Source organism: Pygoscelis adeliae, unplaced genomic scaffold (assembly GCF_000699105.1).
Source record: "Pygoscelis adeliae isolate BGI_AS28 unplaced genomic scaffold, ASM69910v1 Scaffold314, whole genome shotgun sequence".
Taxonomy (NCBI): domain Eukaryota; kingdom Metazoa; phylum Chordata; class Aves; order Sphenisciformes; family Spheniscidae; genus Pygoscelis; species Pygoscelis adeliae.
The window spans coordinates 1,059,192-1,076,576 of NW_008824668.1; the positions used below are offsets into that span (position 1 = coordinate 1,059,192).

General features: G+C 42.9%; 2 protein-coding genes across 2 annotated transcripts in view; one reads left to right on the forward strand and one right to left on the reverse strand.

Moving 5' to 3' along the window:
• Nucleotides 1-5,281: 5,281 nt before the first annotated feature.
• CGRRF1 (cell growth regulator with ring finger domain 1) lies at nucleotides 5,282-12,710 on the reverse strand. Its single transcript, XM_009322920.1, has 5 exons — nucleotides 12,576-12,710; nucleotides 11,154-11,331; nucleotides 10,820-10,967; nucleotides 7,471-7,578; nucleotides 5,282-6,095 (listed from the first exon to the last, which is right to left on the reverse strand). Exons 1-5 carry the CDS (start codon nucleotides 12,637-12,639, stop codon nucleotides 5,745-5,747), a joined length of 849 nt encoding a protein of 282 aa, XP_009321195.1. The 5' UTR covers nucleotides 12,640-12,710; the 3' UTR covers nucleotides 5,282-5,744.
• Nucleotides 12,711-15,733: 3,023 nt separating this feature from the next.
• The window catches only part of GMFB (glia maturation factor, beta), an 18,184-nt gene continuing 16,532 nt past the window's right edge, over nucleotides 15,734-17,385 (forward strand). The window contains exon 1 of the mRNA XM_009322940.1: nucleotides 15,734-15,800. Within this exon, the coding sequence (XP_009321215.1) occupies nucleotides 15,734-15,800 (67 nt within the window). The remainder of the gene's footprint in view (nucleotides 15,801-17,385) is intronic.

A 17,385-nucleotide genomic window follows, 5' to 3' on the forward strand; every position in this document is an offset into this window, starting at 1 on the left:
CGAGCATGGTGTCTGTGTTGTATTTGACCAGCTAAGAAGCAACAGAACATCTGTATCTCACGGTCAGTTCTGGTGGCAGGAGATTGATGCGTGATGACCCCTGGTAGATCTCTGGGGTCTCACTGCCTCCAAACTCAACAGCATCTGCAGAGTTAAAAGAAGAAAAGAAGAAGAGGAAAAACTATCAAAATAATTCACAAGTTAGCAATCCTCCCTCTAGCCCGTTTGTTAAAATATTGCTCACAAGGAGCTGATAGACGCTGAAATAAATAGCACTATGAGAGAAGTAAGTGATGCATTAGATGCCTCACCAGTCCCCTGACTACAGCTACTATTGAAAAATCTGCCAAGAAATATTAGATGTGAAGTGGCTATGCAATGGGAGAGTAAAAAATATTAGGAACCGCCAAAACCCCTCATTTGATGAAGACAAAAAGCTGGAGGAGGCATCTAAAACCTAGAAAAGCTTTCTAGGTACAAATCTTCTGCTGATACAAGGACACCCCAGACTGAGGATATAAAACACAGGTAGCAACTAATTGCCCAGATAATTTATTGCTGGTCCCGCAGAAGTAATTCTGGAATTCACTCGACCCTCAGGACCACCCGGACGCTGCACAGGTTGTACAGGTGTTTTCTAAAGAATGGCAATGCAGTGACTCATCATGTCATGACGATGGCGAATGTCACGGTGTTGCCCTTTCTATGGCTGAGGAGTACCTGTGTGGGGAGGAGGAGTGAAAGGAGTTTTTTGGGTTCCTTTGAACCCTAATGAAAGCTCAGTAACCTCAGCGTGAATTTATAATCTGTCATTGCTTTTCAAAATAGTGTCGGAGAGAGACTCCTCACTTCGGACATCAGACTCCGCTGAAGACTTCATCTAGTCTTAAGGCTATGTTTACATACAGTATTTTTACTGTTTTAAATCATTCCCATTATGAGATGGCATAATTAAAGCAGGAACTCTCCTAGCTCAGATGCAGCAGCATCCAGACAAAGGTGCCTTTGTGGAGGTGTTGCACATTCCTACAAATTTATGGAACCAACCCAGTAGAAGCCCCTTTCTACAGGTATTACCATCGCTGCACTACAAGCTCGTGTATCTCTCTACCCACATCACTTATGGACACGAGGGAGTAAAAGCAATACAGAAACAACGTGTAGAGCCACCTGAACGACTCCGCGCTGTTCAGCAGCGACTTTCTGAGCCCCTCTGTGGTCGCTAGCTGGGCAAACATCCCCGGGGATCGTGGCTAGCACTGCTTCAGAGAGCGGTGGCAAGGCAGGGAGCGGGGTCTGGCTGTTTTTGGGGGACCCTGCAAAGCATGGGACTCTCCAACGCTCGGCTGTGGCCCGAGAGCTGAGCTCAGGTATGCATTTGCGTTACGAGGCCACTGTATGCCGTCAAAGCAACGTTAAAATGGTAGTAATACTAAAGTTATCCAGAAATATAACCCTAATCCTGGTTTTCTCTTTGCCCTTCCTGCCCAGCATACTCCAGCAAGACAATACCAAGCCTTTCTAGTGGCTTAGATCAGAGGAGGACTTTTGCTGTATCAGATAAAATTCAGCTATTCCTGGCATTAATTACATTAGCTATAAACATACAGGACACCAGGGACAGCCTTTGCAGGGGCTGCACGTCTGCTGCAGTGACAGAGGCCAGTCCTTGTTTATTCTGGATATCAGGACAACTGAGCAAACTGCGACTGGTGGCCAGTTACTGCAGAGACTTCCCTGTTACACACGCCAGCCCCGGACCTCCTTCACCCGGCAGACCTTGCGGAGCTTCACCAGGGCGTGGGGGGACTGAGCAACGCACAAACGGGCGGGAGAAACTCAGACCCTGATTCCTGATTCCTTTCACCGTACTTACAGTTTTAAATTCGATGTTAACAAGTAAATCGTTTTAATCAGATTCACACAGCAGCTTGTCTTAAAGCTGAAGAAAATACGTGCGTGGGTTCTCATCTGCTCAGACCCACCAAAACATGAGATGCTGAACTCCCCCTTCCCTTATTCCCTGATGGGGAGCAGCATCATGCCAGGTTGGCAGCCTTGGCTACCGGTAGCCCAGCAGCCAGCCTCGGCGCTCTGATGGCCAATGGTCATCCTCAGTGGTGGTGGTGAGACTTTATAGGGTCTGTAGTGGAACGCAGCACCGTTTTAGCCCACGAAGAGTAGGGGTCAGGGCATTAGCCAGTTTTCAACGCGCCTTATGGGAATTCCAAATTCCTCATGGGAACGGGAAGACCATTTTGAGATGAATTGACCCGATTTGTCCCCCTCCTACCATTTGCCCTCTACTTGGCGGAGGCAGGTAGGGAGGAAGGAAGATCCTAACAGAACAACTTTCTCTAGCAGAAGGAAGATGTCCACGTCATAGTCCACTGGCATTCGGAGAGGCACCCTGGGACATCCCGCAGTAACACCACTCAGTTCGATCAACTCTTCTCGAAGCCTCAGCTCTGATTACAGTTGATGAACCAAACCAAGCGGTGAGGTACCTCCCACCTCTCTCCTGCAGCAAAAATCATTACGAATTTGTAATACCCCAACGCTGCTGAAAAGAAGCAAGTCTTGCTGCCAGCAGTCTGCATATGTTTCTTGACGTCACCAAATCCATAAACATCATCGATAACGAGCGGAAGAGGAATGTTGCATTACTTCTATTGTAACAGGGCGACAGAGCAGAACAGCCTCTGTCAATATACTGTGTTTTTGTGGGTCACGGAAAGGTTTTATTTCTCTCTTAGAGCCTTGACTCCCTGTTTTAAGACAACCAAGGGACACACAAGGCAGCTTTAGAGCTGCTCCTTTTACTTCTCACCTGATCTATATTTTGAGATGGCTTCTTAGAAGAAGGGCAAACGTAACAAGCCGGCTACTGTACTTATTTATAACTCTCAGTCAGGTCTTTGATTTGGGCCAGCGAGGAAGCTTGTTAGATCTGATAAAAGCAGCTGAGCATCTCTGGAAAACGCTATTAAAAGAACATGAAACAAATGAAAAGCTGGGATAGACTTAATGGTAAATACGCGGCCTGGCAGTTCAGCACGGCTGCATACTGTTTGCCGTTATTATTTAATACTGGCATCGATTGGTTGAAGGATGAGACAGACCAGGCAATTCTCTGTGGGGTTTACTTGAATACCGTTTCACTTTGAGATTAAACAAGCCCACGAGCTTGGATCACACCGTCTTGTTGGGAAATTTTAATTAACTGATCTAATGTCGGGGACTACCGTGGTCAAGCAGTAAACACCACCTCTTTGATCACCCACGTGGACAAACCAAGTCCCTGCTAACTATCAAGCGGTGCCCAGCTCCAGGCTAGAACCAGCGCAGCACCAACCTGCTCCTCTGGAGTAACCATCTGTGCAGCCACTGTCCCACACGCTGGTAGTCGAAGCTGTTCGTATGGAAACAACTATTGTCACGGCTGCGGCTCTTAGGTCTTTATACTAATTTTTCTGAGAGCCCACGGAGGCCTAGAGCAATTTACACCAGCTCTCCATTTCACAACAGGGACATGCGGATATGAAGGGACGTCTGAAGAGTAATTATTTCCACCACCATCACGTTAGCTGCTCCCCTTTAATGGCAGAACAAGGCTAGTGACACAGATCGGGAGGCTAACCTCAGCAATGACCTCCATCAGGTATGCTGCGACCAAGCTAGCAAAACTCAACGTGAGACCACACAGAAAGGGAAGGTGATTTTTATTTTTAAGACCGATTTCACCCCCTCATTCTTTCACGCTCATTCTCACACGTTCACATTCTCACTAGCACCAAGACACACGGGTCTAAGTGGTGCGGTGCCGACTGCCTGTAGTGACGCAGAGGACGAGTCCTCATCATGCCTCCGTGATTCATCCCGAGCGGTGAAGACACCGTACGATATTTATAGTCTTTATACAGGCAGCTCTGGGTCTGCTTGAGTTGCATCACGCTGTTGTTGCTCCACATCTGCACTGTGTTCTTACCCAAGGTACGGCCTTGCTGCCACCAGCGCTCATTCCTTCTGCTATTACATTCTTCTCTGCCCTCCTCTTGCTGTTCTCAGCCTCCCGAATTGCAGCATACACGCCGCTCTTTGCCATGATGATTTCCGCACAGAACCATCTGTCTTCCAAAGTTCTCTGCAAGCACTGATGGGACCCCACAGACACCTAGGTATTGAATTCCTGTTTGATACACAGTGCAAACAAAAGGCTGATTTGGCCAGCAGTTTATTCCCGAGTTGTCCCTGGCAAGGAAGGTCACTTTTCATAGGCCAAATAAATTGTCTTACGAACAGCCTACTGATCACTGGCTGGAAATCTGTGGCTACGTGCATCGATTCCCAACCTCTGTCTTTACAACTAAGCATTGCTCTTTCCACCACCACCTACATCTTTTCCTCAGAGGCAACTGCCAGGAGTTTGGAAGCAGGGTCGCGGCAAAACAAAAACCTGAATGACAGAAAGATGAAGACGGAATACCTTTGAGCAGGGGCAGCTTCCTTCCCCATTTTGGAGGCGTGCAGCACCTTGCGTGTACCTTGTACCGGCAGCACCGTTAAAGGAGCTGCGGGAGAGTGCAGCCGAATAGCTTGGAGCACGGCTTTCTCTCCCCGAGACTGAGCAGCTGTCCTGGGACTGGATGTGGGGCAAAGCTGCAAGGGAACAAGAGGGAGGACAGAAAGCAGCTACTCCCCATTTTCTGCAGGTTCTAATGAGCGTTTGTATTTTTGTCTTATACGAGCAGATGTGAAACCCAGCCCGTCTGTCTTTAGAATTCAGCTCTCTCTCAAGAAGCAAACCAACAATTTCTCTTCTCAACAGCCATTTTTATTGCTTTTGACAATACACCATTGCAGGGAAAAAGAAATAATTTTCTGCTATTCTTTAGCTGACAATGCAAGTAAAAAGAGTTGGAAATTCCCCAAAGCAGGCTACTCGTGTAAGAATAGCACCACAAAACTGCCCGAGTAACCACTCTGTGGAGTAATTAACTAACATTTGCATGGAGAACAAGTTCTTACAGCCATTGCTAACAAGATTGAAAGTCTGTGTCTCAAGACAACATAGCAGAAGCTCAGGCTTGAAAGCGTCAGCAACGTTTAGTTCAAGCCAACAATAATCAACAAAAGTCTTTCCACTCATTCCAACGGGCTTTGGCTAAGGTCCCTCACGCACGCACGCATGCACGCACACAAATCTTTCAAAACAGCCAGAAACAGTATCCTGAATGCCCGCCACAGTCCAGCCTTCACCTACAAAATAAATATACGCGGGTTTAAGGATGAAGAATATTTACTTTCCTTCATTTGATACATTCTGTAAAGTGCTATGTTTCTAAATTATACTGAGTCAAAATGATACATTGCTCTAGTATTTGAAATACAATAAATATAGAATGAGCTGTGTGCAACTTCACTTGCAGGTTTTATTCTTTTTTTAGTAGATATACTAAATTTAGTAATCAAAACAGCCTCCAATAGTACTCCATGAAAAACTAGTAAGAAGTTATAAATAAAATCACATCCTTCAAAGATATCCTACGCACTTCTGTCCACATCGCATGGATCAGTATAGTGTTCCTGCGAGCATATGGAGTGAAGAAAAATAAGGAAGCTGAAAATTACCTAACAATAAAAAGCAAAACCATACAAGTTAATGCTACGTATCCTCCCATAAACAGTCTGTTTTCTACATTTAATCTTGGTGCATACAACCCGGTTCTTCTACTTCTTCCCCATTAAAAAACTCTTCCAGGAAGAACATCTTGCAAGATACGGGTTGAGTCATCTTCATCTTGCTCCTTTTTACTGCAAAGTGGAAAAGATTCTTGAACAAACTGCCTACACATTGGACACTGCTGAAAATACTTAATGCAGCCGTCACACAAGCAGGCGTGCCTGCAGGGCAGGAGTACCCAGTTCACTGTGCCATTCTGGCAGACAACACAGTCTTTACTGTTTTCTTCATGCAATTCTGGTTCATCTTCAGCCAGTCCGGCCTTTTCTAGCAAGCTTCTGTCAGTGCCTCTCTCACCAGGGGACGCATCGCTTGAAGATGGTGCGGTACTATTTGCAGACATGAAGAGTTGCTAAAATACACATATACACAAACATTTAGAAGTCAACAAACTCTCCTCCGATACCTGAACGCGCACACACGATGCAGGTTCCACTGGGTCAGAATCACTGGTTTCTACTGGGTCAAATAGTGCCAGACTCACTCTTTGTGTGAGTCCTGACAGTTGCCCGGCCTTCAGTTAGAGGTATTTCAGAAGCATAAAATTACATAAAACACTGGGAAAATATTAAGGATAAGTCATCAAACCTTAGCTGAATCAACTCAATGTACATGCATGAACTTTAACAGAACTGCTCAGGTTTTGAGCAGCTCAGGTTTCTGTTTCTGGTATATCATTCTCTATGCCTAGAGGGATGCTTCTATCCATTCCTGCCAAAAATATATCCACCAAGCTGTCAAATCTACTTCACTCGAGCCGTTCCGCTCTTGCTCATATTACAGTCCCCTACTCCTTTTTGTCTTATTTTATGTGAAGCACAAATTCTTCTGGGCATGATCTCTTCATAAAGCCAGTAAACTACCATGCAGGCAAAGGTGCCCACAGAGAGCACACTACACAACTACACGAAACACAGCTGCGCAGTTATTTCTGCTCAGTTTAAGCAGTGTTTTTACAATGGTAACCACACATGAAAAGAAAACTTAAGGGGGTCAACAGGGAAGTTTACCTGGATCAACTATGTCAGCAAAAAAATGGCCAGGACAAACATTTCTTTGGACGAATCTATTTCTGAATGAATGCTAATCGAGTCAACAGAAGTAATTTGGCCCAATTTCTAGCTTATCAATATCGTATGTTATTTTTATTATCACAGTAATATAAAATAGAATCACATCATCAGCTGCCTGACAGACACAGGACAAAGATGGTCCCACAACATGCACAGATAAGGGAAACTAGAACGGAATTATGAGAACATTGGTTTAACTTACAATGGTTTGTGCTAGGCAGATTTCTAACCTTTGTGCATGTACTGCGGTAAAAAGAAATTAAAACAAAAGTTTCTCCTGAGGCTTTCCCAATCGAAGGGCAGTATAGGAGAAAGTGCTGGTTTGAGAGACTAGCAAGGAGGTAATAAGTGTTCTGAAGAGAGGAAGCATTGGACAGCTAGTTAATGTCCTACTACTGCTTTAATAACTGGACAGGACCTAGGCCTCTAGACTAGAATCAAGTAATATCTCCAGGAAATCTTGAATATTTTAATATAAAATATTTCTGTACAGTAACTTTGGCTGGAACTACTTAACTGATAAAATAACTTTAACTATTATCCAGTTCTTTGCATGACAATGAAAGTCTTATACTAATTTAGGCACCTGACAGCCTACACAAACTAAACTTAACACTGTCGCCCAAATGAAACAAGACTCGGTATGTGGCTTACCTTCAGATCATGGTATTGACCTTGAGCTAGAAGTAGATACTGATACAATATTCTACAGGAAAGTCTGTAGCTCTCATCAGGAATGTGAATTACAGCCACCATTGAAATCTACCAAAAAAAAGAAAAGCTATGTTTAGTAACTTTCCTTTTCATTATAGGATTCATATAGAAGAAAGTATGCAATCTTGCAAGCAAACTGTTACAACCTCTGACCTGCTTATTTCCTTAGACAATCAGGACTTCAACAACGTTGACCTCGGGCACAGACCAAAAAATATGCTGGACGAGGTAAAAACAGGACGTGGCACAAGATAGCACTTTGTGGCACTTCAGCTTTCTGCCCTGGTTCTCCACAGAGCCCTTCTATGGCCAGTTTGCAGCGGAGACCCGCTCCGACTGCTCTCACCTAATGGAATTAGGCCCCAAACCAAAAAGGCACCTAAGCACATGCAGTCCTCCTGAAGGTAAGTGCTTACGCAGCTGAGGTAGGGCTTGCTTACACAGTCACGGACGTGCCTTGGAGAAGCTACCTGCGTAGTGATTTCAGCCAGAAGTAGCGGCTCCTACACCCCTCCTTCCACTCCACTAACTCATGATGAGCTCCTCCTAGATGGGAGAGAAGTTGGCAAACTGCAAGGAGTTTCCTACGGCAGCCGAGCCCCAAGCGAGCGCATGCGCTGAAGTCCCGTACAACTTCTGCAGCCGCATCCCAGGCTGTCTTCAACGCAAGAAGTGACACTGCCAGCTGAAGTCCGAGAGCAGAATTACAGGGGAACGTATAAAATGCAAAGTCTTCTCTACTTTCTCCCACTTCCCTCACAAACACACGGACAGCGGTTTTTAGACTCCAAAAAGCATTTAGATGTGTCACTGATTGGCTTGTAAACAGAACAGGCAAAAGACAAATTTCACTGGAAAGGATTATGAAAGGACCGCATGGGCTGACTTTAGAGTAATTTTTCTGAAAATAAAAGCACTCTAAGCTTGCATGCTGTGCCTAGTACCCCTCACCCTGCCCAAATCACGTAATAGCCTCTAAAAAGCAGGAAAAAAAGAAAGTGAAATTCAGTATTATTGTAGTTCCCAGAAGCTGTCAAAAGAGAAATGAAATACAGAAGAAAGCTGTTTTGTTTAAAAAAAAAAAAAATTTAAAGGCAAATCAGACTTCCACTTCAAAATCCATGCATGGCTAATTACATGCAGAGTTTAAATATATATGTACCTATACATATGTATTTCTACTAACTGAATTTACTATTCTTTGGCAATAAGGTCTTTTTTTCCTAAATCACAATGCCTCAAAAAAAAACCCCAAACCAAACCCACACGGCTACTAGCTTTGTTTTGGAACCTGAAAGCCATTAAATCCTTAAAGCCATTAAAATGACAGATTGCGTGTTTTGATAATAAGAGTTTAAAAGTTAACAGTTCTCAGTGTATTTGTATTATGTCATCCCACCATAAAATAAGTGCTTTCTCAATGACGACGCATGTCTTCAATTCATAGTTTGTTCACACATGTAGGCAACTTTTTAACTGTGAGTGCTACCAGTTCCTAACGCGAGCATCTCTATCTTCAAGCTACCGTCTCCTCTGTTACGCTGTCCTGTAGTACAGAAACATATACAGTGATACTATGATATAGTAGAAATGCTAAGCTGTTTGATTATAGAACCCCTTCCCCTTGAGCACCAGGTATCTTCTCTCTTTGTAAACACTTGTACACCATAATCAAGTTACTTCTCAATCTTCTGGTTTGTACACAGGCCTGAGGTCTAAGCCTTCTTCCACTTTAGCCTTGCCAGTCTTCAAATGATTTCTGTAACTCGTATATCGTCATGCTAATTTTCTGGAGCTGGAGGAAAATTATGGCACAAAACTAAATAGGTACGATCTGGTCACAAATACAGTTAGATGAAAATTAGACACCCGCCCAAGAAAAGAGATACTGGAACACCATCCGTAGTGATGGACACACACACACAAAAAAATAATTCAAGATGGAGCTTGATGCACTGATGTGAGAATAATGCGGTAATACCACACTGGCCACAGTGGCAAAGATCCCTTTCCACACTATATTTATATTTTACAAGTTTGTTTCAACAACAACAGATGCAATTTTGACATTTGTCTGGCAACGAGTTCAGGTAGAATTACTCCTTTGACCATAGTAACAGATTCTAGTTGCGTTCCTTTTCTCCAAAACCAGAGGAAAAATACCTCCCCCACTCTCCTTCCATCCCTTTCTTCTATGCTAAGGAACAAAAGAGAGGTGTTACAAATTCATGTCCATGATAATGTCAAACACATTCAAATATGAAAAGACTGTAAATTTCATATTAAACTAATCTGAGCTCTAAGCATACATAGATGTACTAATCTGGGAAATAGCTGGAGACGGCGCGGATCTCGAGTGGGACAGGAGGGAGGAAGGCAGTCCTAAGGTCAAGTGACAAGAAGCCAAGGACAGGGATCACTTGGAAAGGGAACAGATTTCTTAGGCACCGGCGTGATCACAAACAATTTCCAAATGAATGTATGGAAAAAAGCGTTCAGTGGATTTAGGCAATTTGCTTCCGAGTTCATTTGTATTATTGTTCAAGCAGTTAGTGCTATCAGATTATCAACCAAATGAAAAGATGGGAGATAAAAGCATGTCCCAAATCGTTCCAAAAAAGAATCAGTCAATTTAGAGTTTAGAAGGGATATTGAACTGCATGTGATGATGCTGAAGCTGCTTTAACTGTAAGAGATTAGGAGGAGACCTTTCTGGGGAGCCAAGTATCTCATATCAGTCTGCTGCGAGACCTTCACACCTTCCTCTAAATGACCTGGAGCTGGCTACTGTGAGACGTAATGTACTGCATTACGTAGACTCAGGCCTGTTGCAGAAAGGTAATTTCTGTGTTCCTAACAGTCAAGTCAGCAATCAGCTCAAATATCTGTGCCAGACACTAAAAAAAAAAAATCCTCCTACCTTGCCAACAGCAATCCAAAAGACCGTATCAGCACAAGAGCTCCACCACAGGTTTACGTGACCAGAAAAATCAGAGTAATACCTTACTAACCTACCACAACCCTAGTTCATCTGACCACAGGGCTTACCACAGAGACCTTTGCAGATACGAGCTTTGTGAAAATCATAAGCATCTTTTGAATGGCATACATAATTTTTTTATAACAGTTATCCTTGCTCTCCCGCCATGCTCCCCTGGAGTCATCAGCGATGAAGTTAGGGACCAAATTCTGGGGGACAGGGAAAGGAAGCCGTTTTATTCAAGCCTGTCTCCTGAAACATTCAGACCTTAAATACATTGACCCTAAAATATATTCTTATATTACTTACAATATCATATATTTCTCTGTCTTCTTCATCAGCTAACGTCAACAATGCTATCAATGGATAGCGAGATCTAGGCACTGGGCCAAAATCGACAACTTGAGCATCTTCTGGTAACTGACAATATTTTTCTTCCTTGTCATTTTTTTTAATGCTTTATATGTGTCAAGGAAAACAATCAGTGCCGCTGCAGTTGTAGACAAATGTGACGTTTGCATAAAGAATATTTTTCATCATATTTGTTCATAAATATATTGTGCCAAGAACTGCCACGTGTTCACAAGTCTCAACAGTGCCAACAAATTAGCATATTTTGTCAAAACAATTTAAAAAAGGATACAAGTACTGTTGTCGATAGAGGTATTCGCTGTACAGAGCGTCCTCTAATGCCTGAGGAGTCTTTATTCTGAAGCAGTAGACATGTTTCTGCAACGCTTCGTGGAGTTTTTGAACACTGCAGCCCCAATAGCATGTAAGAATACAGTCTTCCAGACAATCAGGTGTCAGTGTTATACCCTCTTGTAGAAAGAAGATAAGGATTTCATTAACTCACCAATGTGCAGGAATTCTGGAACTGCTACATGTAGGTTCTTAAAGGGCAACAGGCAGAAAAACTTCAGTGTCCCAGATTTTTATCATTACAACCTGATCTTCTAAGAATTTAGACTAGGTTTAGTGCTTTCGCAAGTCCATGGAGATGAGGAAGTGGGTGTGAGGAGACAAAATGGCTGATTAAGCTAACAAAAGTAGCATGTGCATTTTATGAAAGGTAAATTTTAACTTCTGGTAACATTTTACACACTCACTGGCAGACCCAAGAGCACAACCCCTAGCCCAAAGTCCATTCCCTCTTTAGATAATGGTATTAATTGGATCACTGGCCTACAACACCCTCTCTGGTCTCAAAGAATAAGGCCCTCTCGATCACGCAGAGGGAAGAGAAAAAGGATCTACGTGCTCCACTTCTTTTCTAAAAATCAAGTACTCAACCCATTAACTTCTAACACTTACTGCACAAACAGGAGCAGAACTCTTGAAAAGTCCCACCAAATTCAAGTGCTCAAACCTCCTGAAAAATCCAAGTTACCTGAAGACTAAGTTGCCGGGTTTGTGGGGGTTGTTTTTTTTATGTTGGGGGAGATGCAAAACTGCTGCAGCCCTCTCCTTATTCATAGGAAGGCTCCACATCTGTGTTGGTGGAAGATGCTCAGCCTTGCTTACTACTCCCCAATGATGCAGAAGGGCATGAATTTCACTTCCTATGTGGGTGATCTCAAGGATGTTAGGAACTACTTGAACTCTGATCCACATAGATATTTAAACTCAGTTTCCACTGAAGCACAGACAGAAAGAGAGGGAGATGATTTTTTTTTTCAAGTAGTGCACTTCCAAACACCGCTGGACTTAGGTTTAAGTGGGCGGCATATATTCTATAATGAATTCTATAGAATTCTACAATTCTGTAAAGTTTACAAAAACGCCCACAGTAGCTGGTAATCTGCAAATGTTTTTGTTACTTAAAAATCTGTTATAGCAGGAAGTGTTTCATTAATAAGAATTAAACTGTACTTAAATATCCAAACATTTCACTTTTAAAAGCACCACATTTATAAGCTGTGTAAAAATTATTTCTGTTGTAATGATGAAAGGAAGCATGTTTCTGAGGAATTTTGATAAACAAAAAGGGTGAGAGCAAGAAAATACAGCACTAAGTTCAGGAACCCAAACTGACAAAAATCAAGCACATCAGAAATCCACTGACTTGTTACTGAAGCTGTAGCAGGATGAGGGATTTCTAACCCAAAAGGATTCTTCACTTGTCTCATCCGCTTTTTCAAAACTCTTGTGCTGGATTCTGTTTCTTCTGAGTTTCTCAGAATAACAGGAACACCCAACCCAAACCTACGAGACACGAAACAAGAACAACAAGTGGGTTAAGCGTTAGTGTTGACACACTTGAATTTTTCTTCAGCTCTAAATAGCAAGCAGCGCAACAAATAGAGCTAGCTTGGCTTTGCAGAATATCTGCTAGGACGCATGCATAATATAGCCTGCCAATCTGACTCCAGCTTTTTGTGGCAGAAGGTAGGAGTCTTCACAGTGATACAGAAAATCTATAAAGGGGGAATACTTTACTCCTGCCACATTTCCAGAAAGAGAATAAAATTAACGAGAATGGTCAATGCCCTCTAGTGGTAAACGGTTAGCCAGAGCTTTCTCCTCATTGACATTCTGCACATCCCATCACAGGACCAAAAAAAAAAAAAAAAAAACCCAAAAACAAAACTGCTGCTTGCAAAGATGGAACAGCCTTAATGGACTGGGTGCTCAAAAGGAAGACCTTAGAGTAAATCATTCAGCCCTGAGATATTTCTAGCTGTAACTACAGCCAGCAAGACGTTTTTATGGGAGAATAAGATCCCAATTTCCCATGTAGACCTCAATTACAACAATATGCTGATATTAAATCAGGGGCTGTAAAGCCTCTGCTTTGAGCCAGAAACCAAGTGCAAAATAGTCAAGACTCTGAATCAAAGCTGAGACTCTAAGACCCCTTCAAAGCCAAAAATAGCGCACTAGCCCAAGTGATATTCTGACCCTAAAAGGATAATGAAGCAAAGGTTTAAAAGTTTAAACGCTCTATGAATCAAAATAAAATAAAAAAAAAAAATCAAAGAAAGCGAGGAATAATATTTTGGGATTATTTCTGACATCAATCAAAACCCCAAGGCTTTCATATTGCCTGGGGCTTTTAAAAGAACCACTACAGAAGATCAGGATCTACAAAACAAGCTCCACAACAGGCTTCCTTTTACACTTGGCTAAGAATAATTCACTTTTTAAGGTGACAGCAATAACTTTGAATAACCAAAAGCTGCTTAGAGAAACTGTCTGAGATATGCAATCAGAAGACTACTTCGGAGACTGAGGAGATTTTCTTAACTGCATTAATCCAGTCCTGCCTCATTAGTAAAGGCAACAGGGAGAGGCTGTGGGAGTCTTTTGTTAAAGCATTTTAGAAAACAGTTATTAATTAGCTCAGGCTGTACTTCCCTGAATTTGTGCTTTTGTCGCTGCCACCTGTACTGTTAAAGTGATGGCCTGTTTAATGGCTTTGAATTTTGGTTCACGCAGTCATCAGCATATTGGGTGCTGGAAAACTCTGAATGGCACGAAGCATCGGCTCTTCCCTGCATCAATTGCTTCCATTTAGCATACTGAAATAGCAGCTGTTACAGAAAGATGGGTCTCATATCAATAACTCAAGCTGAAAAGGGCACGACCGACTTCAGTGTAATCAGTTTGAAAATTGCTAAAGTAATTTCATGTACAATACAGCTCTGAGCCAAACAGACGATTTTGTGGCTTAACTGCCACTTTTTCCCGGGTTTAAAATCTTTTCCAACTCCTGTGTGTCAAACGAAGAAGAAAAGCAGAGCTTTTACTGACACTGGGCTCCTTTCTATTGATTCATGTTGGAGGGGCGCCCTTTGTAAGACTAACAGGGAAAAACATCAGTCAAAAGTGATTTTCAAGTTGAGGAAACTACTTCAGAAAAAAGTTCTCAAAGCCATTCTCAATAGCAACAACCTGTTCCTGGCAGTCTAACAAATACTTGTCTTTACTATTTAACATCTTGCATGCCCAAGTGTCACAGATACACCAAAGAGGAAAGAGATTGAGCTGACGGAAAACACTCTGTACTCATTACTCCATCTTTGATAAATTCCTTTGGTTTGCTAGACTTTGGTGGCAACATTTGCATTTCTTCGACGATATAATATAGGGCGCTCAGCCATACTTAGTTTGTGCGCATGGCGGGTCAAATCTCTCTCCAATGCAAGTAAAAACAGCCACGCTGACTTCACTGGGGCTGTAATGAAGTACACCAGTTAAACATCTCACTCACAAAGAAACCAGGTGCAGCAGCTGTTTCACTTATTCAATATCCAAAACTCAGTGGAGCTAATCTGTCCAGCCGCACATAAAGATGCCTCCTGTTTTATACCATCTGGCTGATTCCGAAGTAAAAACCCTGTTCTTTGGAAACTTTCTTCGCCGGTCGAAAGCAACAGGATAATCACCATGAAAAGCAGCTGTAGAAAAAAGCCTCTAGAACAGTGTTAGCAGCAGCTGAAGGCAGAAAGACCTTTCTGTTCAACAATAAGGTACAGTGCTTCTGTAAATTTTAAGGTAGTATTCAGTGTATGAAGAATGAATAAAGATAGAGTTTTTATTTTATGATCTAACAGTCTATCAGCCTAGATCATTAGCTGGTATAGGGGAAAATTAATTTCTTGAGAACAACGCTAGTTTAGAAAAGGCAGGAGTTTCCAGTGGTTTTGTTCATGAGTTAATTTCTTCAAGGAGCCGTCTGGACCTCAAACAGGTGCTGAGCCTACAGCTCCTCCTAATATGAGCATTCACCTCCAGCTAAAAAGACGACGCACAGGACCGTATTCAGCTAATCTAAATTCCACCTCATTCCTATGCCCAGAGCATCTCTTGGGCTGGCCCTAGAAAGCTACCTGTGCAGTAACCTACTTAGACTCTCTGAGCAGAGCCACAGGTATCCAGGGCTGGCCATAAAAACAGACGCTCATCAAATCAGTGCATGATTTTGCAAATGAAAACATTAACATTCCTAAGCAGCTGGTGTTTTTCAGGCTGACTGACACCATCATGAACACATCCCTAAAACAAGCCGACAGTTGATGCCAAAAACGATGGGGGAAACAAAATGTCATTACAGCAATATATCAAGGATTATGTACTCATATGACACGATATGCATTTATAGTACTCCGTGTAGCAAACAAAGGGTCAAGTTGTTTTCATGAGCAAGTTCAAGAGCACTTAAACCTGTAACTGCAGCTGCAGACACACTGAAGTTGCTTGGAGGTTCTTGGTCATACGGCCATGGTACGGCAAAGTTCAAAGGTAGCAGCTAATAGCTCTGAGCAGCTGGCCATGTACTCACATACCTGTATGTGCTGAGCTCCTGGCTACTGCTTCCACTTGACTAACAGTTCCTTAACAAACTAGTTTGGAGACAGTTTGTATATATTTACATAAGCTGCAGTAATATCTAGTGCAGATGCACCCAGAATCTCTGGTCCTGAAATAAAAACACATCTGGACAGTCCTCTCTGCACACCCTGTAGCCCCAAAAGCATCAACGGACACGTGTGCAAATGTATGGATCTTCCGGCACGCCTATTTCAGACATTTTACAGCAGGTGATTGCAAAACATTTATTATAAGCAGATAAATAATGATTAAATTGATAAAGGATCGCTGGTTTGGGATACGCATGCAGAAGATTTATTTGAATCATGATTCAGTATCATGATTCTATCTTTATTGGTAAAGATAGTATTTTTAAAGAACTGATGAAGCAAAAAAGGAAAAGTGGAGAGAAATGGATGGCAATAATGGCAGTGGGACAGAGAGAATTATGAAAAGGATTTCTAGCACCTCTCCAAGTAAATACTGAGGTGGCGCTTCATCCAGCAGAAAGATAACAAAACGACCAGTCTTGCCTTCACTACCACCTACCCAGCACTAGGGGAGGCAATGCAAAACAAGAACAAAAACTTTCCACAAAGCATACCTGAAAGATCAAAAGATAGCTTCATTCACACCAAAAGCAACGGATGGCATGTTTGAGCCAGTGGCAGCTAACAAAGTGATGTAAACAAGGGAAAGACTTTGCACTAAAGGAAAAGTCAGGCAGAGTATTTATAAGTTGCCAAGCGAACAAACAGCTACAGCTAAAACATCTATAATTCAAAGAGAGACAAAGGAAGGAAAACACTGAAGTGCAGCACTACAGATATTAATGGTAAGCCAATAGGAGGACATGCAGTAACTCTATTTTATTCTCTCCAGAAGTGCGGTGTATCCACAATCCCTACATAAAATATTTTGATTGCTAATCAGTGCTCTCCACTTGGCAAGTGTCAGTATTTACATTTACAGACACTCCTAAGTTGGCAGGAAAACAAACAGAACAGTGCCACGGACAGACATTCAGGGACCTGTTTCTGAAAAAGGCAACAGTGACATCTTTGCTGAACCCCCTCAAACATGAGTAGGAGAGGGTCTTGCACCCACTTTAGCAGGTCAGCTGTTTAAGGTTTCTCCCCCTCCCACTCCCAGCACCCTGTCTGGTTCACCTGAAACACCCCCTTCTCCTCTGAGCTTCGGCAGTGGAACAGACTGGTGCCCCATCAGCAGTCCCAGACAGTCACACACCTCAGTAACAACTCTGCCTTAAAGCCTAGCAGATTTAGCAGCTACCCGGCCTAACGGCAGGCACCTTACCTTATCTACCGCCAAGATTTGAGATGTCCATCTCCAACAGTGCCAAACTTTTCCCTTGGAGCAGCCCTCCCTGACCCCCACCCCCTCGCTCAGGGTCAGGTCCTCTCCCAGTCACTCTGTTTTCAGCACAGCTTTCATCCTCCCCTTCTGCTGGAGCAGCCCCTCTCCTCCTACGGTCAGTGCTCACCTTCCTCACCCTCCTTTCTTCAACACAACCCCGCTTCTCCGACCACCGCCAGGCCCCA